Source organism: Anomaloglossus baeobatrachus, chromosome 4, assembly GCF_048569485.1.
Source record: "Anomaloglossus baeobatrachus isolate aAnoBae1 chromosome 4, aAnoBae1.hap1, whole genome shotgun sequence".
NCBI lineage: Eukaryota > Metazoa > Chordata > Amphibia > Anura > Aromobatidae > Anomaloglossus > Anomaloglossus baeobatrachus.
The window spans coordinates 489559124-489575894 of record NC_134356.1 but is presented as its reverse complement, the minus strand read 5'-3'; the positions used below and the strand labels follow the sequence as shown (position 1 = coordinate 489575894).

At 37.6% G+C, this 16771-nt stretch overlaps 1 protein-coding gene across 2 annotated transcripts in view; it reads right to left on the bottom strand.

Moving 5' to 3' along the window:
• Positions 1–3730: 3730 nt before the first annotated feature.
• The window catches only part of ONECUT1 (one cut homeobox 1), an 82973-nt gene continuing 69932 nt past the window's right edge, over positions 3731–16771 (bottom strand). The window contains exons 2-3 of one of the 2 annotated variants that reach the window (XM_075345772.1): positions 15537–15641; positions 3731–6747 (exon numbers count right to left, since the gene is read on the bottom strand). In XM_075345772.1, coding sequence (XP_075201887.1) covers positions 6461–6747; positions 15537–15641 — 392 coding nt within the window. In that variant the 3' untranslated portion in view covers positions 3731–6460. The remainder of the gene's footprint in view (positions 6748–15536; positions 15642–16771) is intronic. The other variant, XM_075345773.1, reaches the window with a different exon arrangement.

Sequence of the window (16771 nt, the reverse complement as noted above, 5' to 3'; positions counted from 1 at the left end):
TGTGACCATAGGTAGGCCTCCTTTGCACGTGCAAGAGTTTGATGATTCTATTAAAAAATAAACTATAGATATATTTAAAAAAGACTCTTGTATCTAGATTTAACTATTACGTACTTAGAGTTCTGGTCAGGTGCACTAGACCTCTGGGGAGTCGGGACATGTACATCCGGCTTCTTAGTGCACATGACCGGAAGTACGGTAACTTTTGATCGTGTGCACTGAGCCTAAACCCAGTGTCTGAGAGGTGGTGACAATGGATACAGGTACACAAGTCGCCACCGATGACACTGGGCAATGGGCATTGTATAGCATGTTAGCACGTCCCTGTGGGCTTACTAACATACTAACAAGCTAAGAGGGTAGACTAGTTGCGGAAAATGAAGGAAAGAGCAAATACTTGGTATTCAAATGGTTGAAGAAACTGGTATTTTATTGAGTAAGCTTGATCAGATACAGCACAGATGTTTGCCACACAGCGGTGGACACCGTGGGCTACACCAGCACCACTTTCACTCACAAGCTGAGCAGACCATCTACACTGCACACTGATGAAGGTCTATGTTAGACCAAAACGTCTGTACTGTATCTGCTCAAGCTTACTAAATAAAATACCAGTTTCTTCAACCATTTGAGTGCCAAGTATTTGCTCTTTTCTACATACTGTACTGGATCCTACTTGAGCACCTGCCACACAGAAGTGCTGTGTTTATTCACAACATAGTCGGAGAAATGACACCCTTGCAACTAGTCCCTGCGCTCAATAGCATATCATAAAGGATCTTTAGAAATACTTTTTCTAAAGATCTTTGTTTGCTACTAGATGTAGGGACAGTTAGGCAGGGATTAGAAATATGCACCCAGAACTGCTCGTGGTTCTGGGTGCATATTGCACCTGACAGGTTCCAATTAATGCTCACAACATACACCTAAAGTTCTCAGTTCCAGGGATAAACAGCTGCTTTTACTGCACCAATTATTCACTGGTTTGTACAATACCCAGGGAATCAGTCTGCTGCCCATGTACAAAAAGATGTGATTCATGGGACGGAGCCACTGGGCATATGTGACCACCGGTACCAGACACATTAGGAGAACACTGAGAGGAAATATAAAGAACACTGAGGCTTCTATATGAAGTACACAACAGGAATATTAAGACACAGGAGACTTGTAAAAAAAAAAAAATATAAATTCCAAAAGAAAACGTGAAATATGTGCTAAGTGCATTTTCTTGGTTTTGATTATTTTAGAAAAAGACACAAAATATGTTCTAGATTGTATTGGAGCCTTCAGAACTTTGGTAAATAGAGGTATATGATTTCATGAAAACAACATTATGTTTTGTAAGATCAAAAAGCGTAAATTAATATTTTTTCTTTGTGGGACAATTCAGGTTCAGTCTTGTCTAAGATTAGTAAGAATGGTCTCCTTTTTTTCCAGATATTGTTATGTTTTGCAAGATCTAAAAGCGTAAATATAACAAAAATACCCCAAGTTTTATAAAAAAACTTTATAAATTATTCACTAAAAAACACCCAAAAACGCAGTACAAAAGAGCATCAATTAAGGCATCAAATTACCCACTTTACATAGGTATTACAATTTTTATCGGTTAGTGGAAGGCCAAAATCCTCATTACACTCTTCCCATCAAACCCATACTCCAAAAGAAAGATATAACGTACACTACACTGGTCGCATGAAATCATGCAATAAGACCAAAGGTGGATGAATGTAAGGAGAAAGGGAGTAAAAGACAGAAATAGTTATATTTAGAAAGGTGGGCCATATCGAGACTTTAGTTGTACCGTCATATATTCATTCATAACACACCGACAGATTTAACAAAAAGTCCCTTAGTTAGCCTCCACTATTGATCAAAGTAAATGATACCTCTGAACCCCCACAGATAAAATACTCACATAAAAGGCCACTCCTCCTCAGATTATAGGGACATTCACCGGTATCCACACTTTACATATCAGATAGCCATTACATCATTAGTGGGTACCAATGAATATCCAAAAACTAGAGGACTAGCACCTCTGTTGTATACACATTAATGAATATTCCAACACACTTATTGGAATATTCATTAATGTGTATACAACAGAGGTGCTAGTCCTCTAGTTTTTGGATATTCATTGGTACCCACTAATGATGTAATAGCTATCTGATATGTAAAGTGTGGATACCGGTGAATGTCCCTATACTCTGAGGAGGAGTGGCCTTTTATGTGAGTATTTTATCTGTGGGGGTTCAGAGGTATCATTTACTTTGATCAATAGTGGAGGCTAACTAAGGGACTTTTTGTTAAATCTGTCGGTGTGTTATGAATGAATATATGACGGTACAACTAGAGTCTCGATATGGCCCACCTTTCTAAATATAACTATTTCTGTCTTTTACTCCCTTTCTCCTTACATTCATCCACCTTTGGTCTTATTGCATGATTTCATGCGACCAGTGTAGTGTACGTTATATCTTTCTTTTGGAGTATGGGTTTGATGGGAAGAGTGTAATGAGGATTTTGGCCTTCCACTAACCGATAAAAATTGTAATACCTATGTAAAGTGGGTAATTTGATGCCTTAATTGATGCTCCTTTGTACTGCGTTTGTGGGTATTTTTTAGTGAATAATTAATAACTTTTTTTATGAAAAAAATTGGGGTATTTTTGTTATATTTACTGTCCCAGACCCCTAAACTGATCTGGTTATACCATTTAAAATCTAAAAGCGTAAATTGATATTTTCTTTGCGGGACGATTCAAGTACAACCTTGTCTGAGATTAGTAAAAATTGTCTTCTTGTCTGGATAAAGTGCCACTCTTGTCTTTTGGATGTGTCTGGTATTGCAGTTTAAAGCTTTTTAAGTAAAAGAGACTGAACTAAAATACCAAAGATGATAAGAGTGGAGGAGAGAGGTGCTTCTAGAAATGATAGATACAACTAAAAAGCTAGTACAGTGTGTAGAAACTAACCTTAAATGACATTGTTAAAAAGACCCAATCTAGTGAATGCTGTATGGCCCAAAATGGACTCAAAATCACACCTATAAACAATGCAATGTGCAGCTGGGAATGATACATTAATACATAATTATCAAAGCTCTGATCATAGCGAATAATGCAGCAGAAAACCTGAACATATTTGCACTGTGTGAATGGGGCCAGGAGAACTATTGTTAATATAATCATACATTATAACTAAATTCTGGACAGCTGAACCACACCTCTACAGGAGTATAAAATATATACTATATGAAAATAAGGACAACTATGGTTGCGGAAAAAAGAAAATAAACAAATAACGTTTTGTTCTGTCCTCTAGTAGCCTTCATTGGTTACAATGGTGAGCTGTACACTGTCAATTATTATTATTTTTTAATAAAAAATTGTCGAGACAGTGACTGTAAGGAACAAATTAGTGTGATGGCTGATGGTTGTGTGCAGTGATCTGCTAAGACATTAGCAAAACCTATGCTCAAAGGGACTCTGTCTGCATAGGATGACTGTTCAATCCAAGTACAGGTGCTCATGCATTATGGTGGGACGAATCATTTAAGCATACCTTCCAATTTGCATGTTTTCCATCTATCTCCTCACTTCTCTAGCTCTATGAAGCCAGAGCTGGCAATCAAAGAAAAGGAGAGGGTGGAGATTGAGGGAAAACAAGCCGGTAGGAAGGTGTATGTAAATGATTAGCCCTATCATAATGTATGAGTGCCTGTACTTGGCTTGAACACTTATCCTGTGCTGACAGAGTCCTTTTAAAGTAGCACCTGCTGTAGTCAGCAGTGAGACTTATAGAGCAAGAATAAATCTACAGCCTACCCACCCTGTCTACGAACAGACATGGATGAATCACATAGATATCAGTCTATAACAGAATTTACATCTCCTGAAGTAGCCTTGGTGTGAAGAAACATGGCAGATCTAGAATAAGTTGTGTATTAGAAAATGTTTTTTTTTCTCTTTGTGATTGCTTTGCATTCTGTTACATACTAGACCCTTGGAGTACCCTTTAAGGAATCATTATTGTGTATGGAGTACAGAGGAAGGACACATTATTGTACAGCATGGAATAGTTACAATTGCGCACAAGTAAAGTATAGTTGTATGTCTTCTTGACATTGCATACCAGTAGAACATCATTGCTATTAGACATTACTCTTTGGTATCATCAATGATTTACTGGTTGCATTTCAAGACAATTACAGTACACTAAAAACTTGGCCATTTTTAGAAAACTGCAAAAATATATCAATGGATTTAGCTTTTAAAGTCTACTATGGTATAAATGTGCAACTCTAGCTGTCTTTGGAATTAGATATGATGGTAATTTGTGATTTAAACTACATTAGTAGTTAAACTTAATGTCAATGTAGATGGAAAGATATTCCAGCTGTGCAGTCTCTATTCTAGACGTATAAGTCAATAAATACATTGCATGAGGCAATATTATAATACCTTGAGGATTACAAGTTTGTAAAAATTGGAGAAAGGTGTCTTGACATTCTATTGACAAAAATGGACAAAAAAAAGTATAGATTTTACTTATATCAGTAAGCTGGTTATCATTACCGATTCATCAGCTAATGAAACCTAATAAAGTAAAGGCTGTCATTAGAAGATGTAGACAAATATTGCGTAATCTGCACTTGTTTCGCCAATTATGAACACCAGGATCAACAATTCTACAAGCATATGAGGATAACGTTGGTTGAAGCTGTTGATATTGGCAGTCTTGAACAAAGTCTAATTTGTATGACAGGCTTCCCGACTTTCCCATGACAGATGATGTCAGGGGAAATAAGGATCTGGCATGTTAAATTTCGGACAGCCAATCCTTTTCTTCCCAGTGAGATAAGCCGCCACCAGAAGACTCTGGTAGTGGCTCTGTCAAAGAGAACACAGAAATAAATGGCTCAGGTGAAAATTCCTGTGTGCAAAGGAGTGGGGAGAAGTAGCTGTTGGCCGAACGATCAGCTGAAATGTGGTTCATCCGACAGCTATTTTTTGAGAAGGGGCGGGGCGTTATTCTGCTATGTAGTATACATAAAAAAATATAGGATGACTCCAGAACACATAACTCTTTGGTTTGCTGTCAATGCTGTTTGGATAGTGTTACCACTTGATTAAAATCAGAAAGACATAAGTACAAGAGCACAAATTTTGGGATATATTTGTATTGCTGAAGGGCATTGCGCTAGCTTAGGTTTTACAGTAAGAAACAAAAAAAAAACACCCACTAACCCTCAACTTGATTATTTCTTCTGTTATATATGCTGTTATGTGATATGTAGGGTTATAGGAGCTGATGGGGTGAGGGCAAATGATTTACTGATTCTTAATACAATGGGTTTCAAAGCCTTATCAAAAATAATGGGACAGGAAATGGAAATATTTTGAAGGCCACAAGCGCTACCGTACACACACCCATACACACACCTAATCTCATCCACCCACCCCACACACCCTCACATACACTGGATTCATGGTAAATATACAAAAGAGTAAGATGATGGCGTGTGGGTAAAAATATCAGACAAACTGAAAATATTTGTGCTCGAGAAGATCGTAGCCTCAGATAACTACAATGAGGAACGGTTTGGTTTCCTTATAAATAACAGTCCTGTTTATAGTGAATGTTTGTGAGTTTTCATTATTATCTAGTAAGAAATTAGAATTGTTTTGTTTATACCTACACTTCTTCATACAACATTATGTAAAAATATCACTGGAATATTAAAATCACTGGAATAAAACACCTGGACTACTATTCTAAACATGTTCTTTGGTATGTTGCACTTGTGGGAGAGGTTGTATCACTATTTTTTGAAGAACTCTTAACAAACAAAGAGAATGCACAGGTCTAGGTGCCATTCAGTCATTTGAGCACCACCGGCAAGTCTTAAAACCGTTGGGCTCAAACAACACAATTACACTCAGTTCCAATGAACTCAAGACGACTTGTAGGTCACATCATATCCCAACCTGTAGACAAGTTATGACCATGTTCCTTACCACTGGATTGTATACAGTACTGATACACCATACACCTTCATATTTAAATGTGTGGTGGAAATGAAAAACCCAGATCAGAAGAAGTCCATTCAATGAAAAGAGACCACGATGCTCCAAACCACCAGACAGCAAACTACGGTGAAGGTGGAAATGATGATTGAAGGTGTAAGGCCAGTGGAATTTTGTATCACTATTAGTATTCTTTTTTTTTGCAAGTCGTTCTCCTGAAAAATGTCTTAAGAAGAAAAGTTCACCGTACAGGAGAAATGAGTCTTTGGTTTCTTTGGATTTATAAATAATTTTGGTTTGAAATAGTTCTGAAAGTATAAACCTGCTATTGAGAGGTCCTTGTCCTTTGTATTAAAGCTTTTCCACCGAGGTTGTAGTTTCTTTTTTTTCCTTTTTTTTTTTTTTTCTTTTTCTTTTTTTTTCCTTCATGCTTTGGTACAAGTGCTTGATGAAGATGATGTGTTTCCCGAGCTGCCCTCATCTTGCCATTTATCTAGACTCCTTCTACGAGCATTCATGAAGAAGTTGCTGACTGTGCTGAGCTCTAAGCCAAGCTGCTGGGAAATAGTGATCTGTAACTCTTTGGATGGACGCTTATTTTCTTTGAATATTGCATGGAGAGTCCTCCGTTGGACATCTGTGAAGACCAACCTTGGCTTCTTTGGTGTGTTTCCTCTGTCTTTACCATGATCTTGTTCTTTTCGTTTACATGCTAATAAAAAAAATGAAGCAAGAAAGAGAGGAAAAAGAGAAAAAAAAGTGACTTTCAGTGTTACATTATTTCATGCATCAAATCACAAATGCAACACAATACTTCTTAAGTGAATAAAGGCTTGTAAATTTGTCACATATTGTATACAGCTCATTAGTCCTTCCTCGGTGTACAAATGTGTGATAGCTTGTCTTGTGCTAATACCTATGTAGAAATCAGTCTTAAACTTTTAAGGGGATGGGGAAAATATACAGTCATATAAAGACAGGGCATGGACTGCTGGTCGAAAATCTAAATTCAATCGGACTAATGACTCTTGACAACCTTGGACAAGCAACATATGAGGACATCTGATGAACTAGAAAATTTATGACTGGCACTCATCTAAAAGCCCCCACACACACAAAAAATTAATCCTGCTAAACCCGCTCATATTGATCGGTTCACCAAAGGTCTATCGTGTGTTGGTCCGCCAGCCGACTGATGGTCGGGAGAGATGTGGATCGCACATGTCTGGTTTCACATTACAGATTGCATTGTGACACATAATTCTGCCAACAACCATTTCATGTGTGAAGGTTGCTTTACACGCAGCGACATCGCTAGTGATGTCGATCGTGAAAGCACCCGCCCTGTCGTTTGTGCGTCATGGGCAAATCTTTCCCCGTGGCGCACAATATCGCTAGTATCCATCACAAATACTTACCTGCCTAACAACGTCGCTGTGGCCGGCGAACTGCCTCTTTTCTAAGGGGGCGGTTCGTGCGGTGTCACAGCGACGTCACATGGTAGGTGTCCAATTGAAGCAGAGGGGCGGAGAGCAACCGCAGGAAAGGCACGCCCACCTCGTTGCCGGAGGATGCAGGTACGGTGTTGTTCGTTGTTCCTGGGGTGTCAGAAATAGCGATGTGTGTTGCCTCAGGAACGACGAACAACCTGCGTCCAGCACCATCAACGATATTTGGGATTTGAACGACGTGTCAACGATCAACGATAAGGTGAGTGTTTTTGATCGTTAGCGGTCGCTCGTACGTGTCACATGCAATGACGTCGCTAACGAGGCCGAATGTGCATCACGAATTCCGTGACCCCAACGACATCTCGTTAGCGATGTCGTTGCGTGTAAAGCCCCCTTAAGACCAGCTTAAGAGAACTCGTGTCTAAAAAAGAAATAAATAACAGTAGTAACTTGCAATTTTAAACTTTTCCCGCTAATCACATTTTTGTACTGAACCCAAAGAAGTGAAGTTTTGGGTTCACTTCAACTGAAGAACTGTTGAGAACTGTTGGCTAAACAAATCTCTGACAACTCGTGACTAACAACATTTCATGTGTATGGCCAGCTTAAGAGAACTAGTGTCTAATAAATGAAAAAATAATAGTAGTAATTTGCGATTTTAAACTTTTCCTGCTAATCACATTTTTGCACTGAACCCAAAGAAGTGAAGTTTTGGGTTCAGTACAACTGAAGAACTATTCAGAACTGTTGGCTGAATGACTCACTGACGACTTGCGGCTAACCACCGTTTCATGTATATGGCCAGCTTAAGAGAACTAGTGTCTAAAAAAATGAAAAAATAATGGTAGTAACTTGTGATTTTAAACTTTTCCCGCTAATCACATTTTTGTACTGAACTCAAAGAAGTGAAGTTTTTGGTTCAGTACAAATGAAGAACTGTTAAGAACTGTTGGCTGAACGACTCACTGACGACTTGTGGATACAACCATTTCATGTGTATGGCCAGCTTAAGAGAACTAGTATCTAAAAAATTAAAATAATAATGGTAGTAACTTGTGATTTTAAACTTTTCTCGCTAATCAAATTTTTGAATTGAACGCAAAAGAGACTCAGTTTACACAATATTCTCTATGTTCATAGAGGTATTCTCTATGATCTATGATAACAGAAGCTATTACAGAAATGTAGAAAAGGTAGAACAATACCAACAGTCAGAACACAAGAAAAAAAATGAAATATCTTGGTCTTTCAGATAATTACTAAAGGTTAAAGTTTCTTCCGCCTTTCAGATTAGTAATTAAAATTCCAAATTGGATTAGGAACACAAACATGGTAAACATTGGGGAAACCTGCTTGGATATTACCCTTTATCTAAAGCTTTCCTCGGATATTTGCTCTGTAACGCAAGTGGTAGACTTTTGCAAGAGTACACATCTTTACATTGTCACACTTAAGCCTGTTTTTGTGCAGTAATATTATAGAATTATGGCATTTACATTTCTATAACATAGTTTTAATAGCCACAGGTTAAACTTGGAGCAAAGTCAACTCAGATAGCTCGAAATAATGTTCCATTCCTCTTGTATCTTTTGTTTAAGTAAGATTAATCAGCTAATAAACACATAGTGACCTATCTCACCTGAGATAAGGAGGCGCCTCTTGGATTGTATTGCTGGTAGCAGTTGGGTCCAAGAGCTACCTATTATCAGTGCTGTGTCTGTGACTATATATTGCTCTATAACATAAGACATATAGTTTGCTGACAACATGTCATACTCTTTAAAGACTGTATGTCTGCCAAGTTATCTTTAAGAATAATCAATATGACAAATCGATAGACAACGCCAATAATTCATATATAATAATAGCCTAGCAATTTATCCTCATTTTGGCCCAGTATTTACATACACATTATCAACCCGCAAAGAGTGATAGTAAAACCTATTTAGAGAAGTTTTTTCTTTATCGCAGCAGCGCAAAGTTCAATTGTTAATAAAATTCTTTGTAATGATACAGATCTAAGTTATTGTAACTCATTTAATAACTTAAGGCCCAAAGGCATAAAATTACTGTCAGCTAAATGATTGTTCAGCACGTCGTTATTACATCATTAAAGGGGCTGAATAGGGTGACAAAAGGGACATTTTTTTCAGTAACACTGTCAATATTGTCCATGGGCCGTGTCTAATGTAGAAGTAAACAGAACTGAGCAGCAATACCAGACATTGCCCGTAAGCAAGAACAGTATGGTGCAGTTTCTGGAATAAGACAAAAATTGTCCATTTGTAGTCTTGTAAAAAATTGATAATATCAAATTATTGTCATAATAATTAATGGGGTAGTATTTCCTAAAAGAACTCAAAACTCCAATCAATGGATTAACTAACACAAAGGAGCCAACATAAACCTATTTTATATTGTATTGATTTTTGGATGGGTTATGATGGCTCCTTTTTGTAATAAAAAAAATTGGCATTTTTTTCACCAAATGTTTCATCATGGTGCAATACGTGCACCATCCGTATGTCTTTTTTTTTTACATCTGTATTGCATCTGTTTTTCTACTTGAACAATTTAATAAATATTAAAAGGCCAAATGTTTCCATAAAACGGATGGTAATGCATATGCAATTCAGATTTTTCTACACCCATTGACTTAGAATGGATGAGTCTGATCTAAAGATACAGACCACAGTAGTGCATGCTGCCATTCTTTGCATGTGGACTGTCGGCCCATGGGTAAAGACGTCCATTTGAGCTACCACATTGGCTTGCATTAATCAGGATGCTGTCCATATGCTTTCTAATTTGCATACAGACAGCACGCTTCTGAACGATCCCTAAAGCTGACCCATTTCTAAACTCTGTACAAAGCCTTTGAAATTAATACTCACTACCGCGAAAAGTGCATTTAATTAAAAGAAGACCAACAACCTGGATTTTCCTATATAAACTAAAACCAGTGCTATACTGGTTCTATCATGCTGATTCTAAACATAGGTGAAGGAAGGACAGGCAGCAGAGAGGGTTTGGAATAACTAACAAAACCTGACCCACCTATTACGGTAGATATTCTGTAGCTGCTGTCATTCAAATAACAGAGCATTTCACAAACTTTATTTACCTGTATTTCAGAAACTATACATGTGATCTCACAACTAAAGGTATGTATAGAATCAGCATGATAGCCCCAGTATAGAACTGGCTTTACATTATATAGGAAAATCCTGGTGGTTGGCCCTCTTTAAAGGTGAGGAGGGGATCTAGTGCTGTTAAAACATTCTTCATAGACACTATATAAGTTGACGGGATCAATTAACCTGTCCTCATCCTATCTTATCAGCGATGTACCTATTAGATCTATTATTATTTGAAGGATCCATATAAAGCTTTTTGAGAATCACAGTGGTTGTGTATTTTATCTGTTTGCGCTATCCACTTTTCTTTGTGCTGAACTGAGCTCCCCCTTGTCATATACAATACACAATCTGCTTCATGTGCCAAGATCTGAACTTTCCTGATTGCTTCCTCTTCTGCCGGGCCAGCAGCTTGGTACGTATATATGGCGCCGTCTGCTTACTCTCCTATTGATTTTTTCCATGCAACTTACTTTCCACTTGCACATTACACAACTCTAAAACCAACCTGCTCACCTAAAAACCATAATGAGTCAGTAGAATGAATAGCAACAGATATCCAAGCTAGTAATATCAGAGGATATACAATGCATAGCTGACTCTGCCTTGATGTCTACAGAGCGATGATGGGATGGAGGGCAGTAGACATGAATTATACATCTACAAGAGGTGAAATCGGTGCCATTGTTTCTTTCCCATTGTCATTAAGATAAAAGTACCTTCAATTTTTGTGCCATTAAGGGAATATACAGTACAATAGTATAAGTACAGATATAATACACATTGTATAGAGGCAAAACACAGACAGATAGATAGATAGATAGATAGATAGATAGATAGATAGATAGATAGATAAAATATGGATAGACGATAGAATAGGGGATATAGATAGATATGACACAGATTTTAGATAAATTTATAAATAAAAAATAGCTCTGTTTAATAATCATTGTAGTGGGTGCAACTCTTAAAGGCATTATCCAAGATATTTATGACCAATCCTCTGGATAGGTCATTTGTATCAGATTGATGGGGGGTTTGGACTAGACACCCAGACCCATCAGCTGATACCTGGTGCTGCAGCTGAAGGAAATACCGTACATAGTCTAGAGGCCCTGTCACACACAGAGATAAATCTGCGGCAGATCTGTGGTTGCAGTGAATTTGTGGACAATCAGTGCCAGGTTTGTGGCTGTGTACAAATGGAACAATATGTCCATGATTTCACTGCAACCACAGATCTGCAAAAGATTTATCTCTGTGTGTGACGGGGCCTTAAGGATCCAAAACCACACAGCTCTACACATTGTGTAGTCAGCCTTCTGGAGCCATCTTGAGAACTTTAGCTCAGATCCAATTGAAGTGAATGTTACTTGAGTTGCAGTACAGCCAATACACAGTGTAAGGAGCTGTGGCAACAGGTATTTGCTGATCGATGAGGATTTCAGGTGTGTTGGGTTATATTGATAACCTTTTCATAGGACAGGTCATCAATATCTCAGTCACTAACAAACCCTTTAAAGGGAACCTATCATCAGAAATTTTGCACTAAACCTAAAAGATTCCCCCTCTGCAGCTCCTGGGCTGCATTCTAGCAAGGTTCCTATTGTTATTGTGCCCCCTTTTAGACCAAAATAAATTCTTTATAAAGTGGTACCTTTTCCTATGCAAATCTTGTTAATCGTACATGGGGGCGGGCTATCTGGTGTCCGTTATCCTGCCTCCTGCTGCTTTACGCCATCCCCCATCGCTCAATTTCATACTTCAGGACGCCGCCCAGTGCGCCCGAGGTCTCGCACATGCGCCGTGCCACTCTAGCGGGACTGTGCACTGTGCACAGTGTGACCGCTGGTGACGTGTCGCGCAGGTGTGAGATTATGGGCGGTGCTGTGATTTTCATCAGCAAGTACCCGCCCATAATCTTGTGCCCGCGCTTTCCCCTTTGCCTCCACCGTTCTGCACAAGCGCTGGCCAGATGAATCCACGTCACCTCATACCAAGATGGGAAAGAGGTGATGTGGGGTCATCTGGCCAGCGCTTGCGCAGAACGGTGGAGGCAGAGGGGAAAGCGCAGGCACGAGATTATGGGCGGGTACTTGCTGATGAAAATCACAGCACCGCCCATAATCTCACGCCTGCGCGACACGTCACCAGCGGTCACACTGTGCACAGTGCACAGTCCCGCTAGAGTGGCACGGCGCATGCGCGAGACCTCGGGCGCACTGGGCGTCGTCCTGAAGTATGAAATTGAGCGATGGGGGATGGCGAATAGCAGCAGGAGGCAGGATAACGGACACCAGATAGCCCGCCCCCGTGTACGATTAACAAGATTTGCATAGGAAAAGGTACCACTTTATAAAGTATTTATTTTGGTCTAAAAGGGGGCACAATAACAATAGGAACCTTGCTAGAATGCAGCCCAGGAGCTGCAGAAGGGGAATCTTTTAGGTTTAGTGCAACATTTCTGCTGACAGGTTCCCTTTAAGGCACTGGTCATGTGGTAGGATAATAGAAAAAAAGCAAAAAAGATAGTGCTCAGACTCAGTATTTGCAGAGCTGCAGAGCTACCTTTTCCTATTTGCTTTTTTTCTTGATAGATAGATAGACATATAGATAGATAGACAGACTGTATATAGATAGATAGAGGGATAGATAGATAGATAGATAGATAGATAGAAAGATAGAGGGATAGATAGAAGGATAGATAGATAGATAGATAGATAGATAGATAGATAGATAGAAGATAGATAGATTAGATAGATGGATAGATAGATAGATAGATAGATAGATAGATAGATAGATAGATAGACAGACAGATAGAAATATAGAGGGATAGATAGAGGGATAGATAGATAGATAGTTAACTCTATAAAACATTTGCATCCTTTTTGTTATGAGGAAGGATGGTGATTAGTGAATTATCTTTTTAGGCCACTTCCTGATTTACCTTTTGTGGTTTAAGAGGAGCTCTGATTGTTTCAATTAAACTTTCCATTAGACACTTAACTTTCAATTCATATTAATGTTTTTAGCTACCATCTATCTATCTATCTATCCATCCATCCATCCATTCATCCATCCATCCATCCCTCTATCTATCTATCCCTCTCTAGCTATCTATCCCTCTATCTATCAATGTATCTATCTATCTATCTATCTATCTATCTATCCATCTATGTATGCCATCCATCCATCCATCTATCTTACTATCTATCTATCTATCTATCCCTCCCTCTCTATCTATCTATCCCTCTATATCTATTTATCTATCTATCTATCCCTACATCTATTTATCTATCTATCCCTCTATCTATCAATTTATCTATCTATCCATCTATGTATCCATCCATCCATCTATCTTACTATCTATCTATCCCTCTATATCTATCTTACTATCTATCTATCGATCTATCCATCTATGTATCCATCCATCCATCTATCTTACTAACTATCTATCTTACTATCTATCTATCTATCTATCTATCCCTCTATATCTATCTATCTATCTATCTATCTATCTATCTATCTATCTATCCCTCTTTCGCTCTATATCTATCTATCTATCTATCTAGAAAAAAAAACAAGAGCAGACCAAAATATATAGTATGGGTGAAAGGCCTACCAAGCAACCTTTCAATTGCTAACATATAGAAAAAATAAAGATGGCAGCACTCCTATGAATTCAGAAAAACCGACCTTTATAAGCCCATAGTGTGGCTGGGCTTATAAAGGTCAGTTTTTCTGAATTTGTAGGAGTGCTGCCATCTTTATTTTTTAGATCTATCTATTTATCTATCTATCTATCTATCTATCTATCTATCTATCCCTCTATCTATCTATCTATCTATCTATCTATCTATCCCTCTATCTATCTATCTATCCATTATCTATCCATCTATCTATCTATCTATCCATCTATCTATCTATCCATTATCTATCCATCTATCTATCTATCTATCTATCCATCTATCTATCTATCCATTATCTATCCATCTATCTATCTATCTATCGCATACCACAATTGTCATTCACAATCATGTTTTAAGGTGCACTGGGCTACTGACTGTACGTTTTTTTCATGTACCCCACTGTAAACATACATAAATGCTGCAGACCATACCTACAGTATGTCTAATATAAGTGGTATATTATAATAGGATTTTTTATTTTTATTAGTGTATTCAAATTGAAATGCAGTTATACATGTAAATGGGAATTTTATTCCTTCTTGACTGTTGACGGATTATTACTAATATTATTATTATGCAAATAAATGATACATTAATAAATATTACTTGTTAGAAACATTCTTAGGTTATATTTTTTCAAACAATGTTTAATGATGGCAGGACGGATGTGATTCTTCTCAAATATGGTGGTTTTCACTATCACCTCAGCTAAAATCATGTTATCTATTAATATTCCTGAAATAGGTTAGAACATTACTGGCAGTATAATAGATTATATGTAAACTATGCATACATAAATTATATTAATATTTCCGTCAATGCTGTGTATATAATTTACATTTTATTATATTTATGCCCTGATATATTGTCATCATATGTATGTTATATCTCATCTGTTACTATTTGTCTTTAAATGTAAACTGTGTAGCATTTAAATGGATAGTACAGAGGGAGAGGCCGAATGTAAAGTCCATACGGTGAACCAACAAATTGCATGCTTTCCAGTAAAGTCTCCAACCCTGATTTGGTAATTAAATATGTCTATATTGTATTTTTATATCAAACAGGGGACCTACCATTGTCTTAGATTGTACGTTTTCACAGTAATGACATATCATTAATGGTGATTTTTTTTTAAGTGAAAAGAAGAAAAGGGGAAAAAAAAGAAAAAACAATCTGTTTGGAATATCTCCTGAAGAAATGCAGTATATACTGTATACTCACACAAGTGATTAGACTGGGTGCTTTGTGGTGGATAACCGATTTTAACCAGGGAGTCTGCAGGCAACTGTCCAGAGTGCTGAAATACCGGATCGGCTGGTACCAAAGCTAGTTTAGTAAAGACATTAGATAATTTAAATGATAAGACTACAGCTTATTACAACAGATCAACTAAATCACTTTGTTATATAAAGTAAATGCAATATTCACTACACAAGTAAATTAAAATGACATTAATGTAAGGTTAGGCATGCAATAGGAAATAATGAGAGGAGAATATGGATGGTAACAAATAATAGGGGGATCACGTATAAAACTAGTGCACAGAAGGAAGGGTAATGTTCACAGTAACAAGATGTCAAAGCTTCTCTTCTTTTTCTACAAAATGACAGAATCTGATGGGCAGCGCCAGTCCTCGTATATCCCTGCACTAGGTTTTATAGGTAAGCCCAATATATAGTGTAATCTTGATCAGCGTAAATGTGTGAGGAATCCGAGATATGGTGTAAACTTAACACCAAGCATAATAAGAAGCCAGTGAAGCTGGCAGAAAAATCATGGTCAATAAAGAAAGACTGTAAGATTAGCACAGAAGGGAAATAAAAAATACCGAAGTCATATCCAAAGGGGCTGTAAGATGGAATGAGTAAAACATTATGTTTGGCATAAATGCTAAGTTAATGTACAAAGTGCCTAGCATGCTAATGGAAAATACAGCTTTGAATTATAATGGGCAATAAATTGCCCTTGTTATACAAATGCTAATTTGAATTTAGTTATGGCAAATGATTTAAAATCTGAACATCGATAAGCACATGCACATTACAAAAAGTGCAAGTTGTTGACTTAGAATAAATCGTTCCCAAGTGTGAAATCATTCCTCAAGTGCCCATAGCTCATAGACGCCAACGGTAGATTTTAGCTTCGGACAGTGCCAACTTACACTTGATTAGATGGGATTAAGGTCAATAAATAGGAATATCCCAAGCTAAAGGATAATATCAATTTCCCCTTACAACACATCAGAATCAGACTTGTTATTGGCTTTTCATGCATTTGGAATATACAGTAAGATCCTTTAGGCTTCTTGTATATAACAAGTTAAGTGATTAAACACAACTAAAGTCCATAGGGCCCCATACTAAATTCATAAATGGGCCCCTTTCTGGCTTCACAATAAAGTAACTGCTGCAACACAAGCAGCCGTAAAAGTAACAACAACCAAAGGATGATACTAG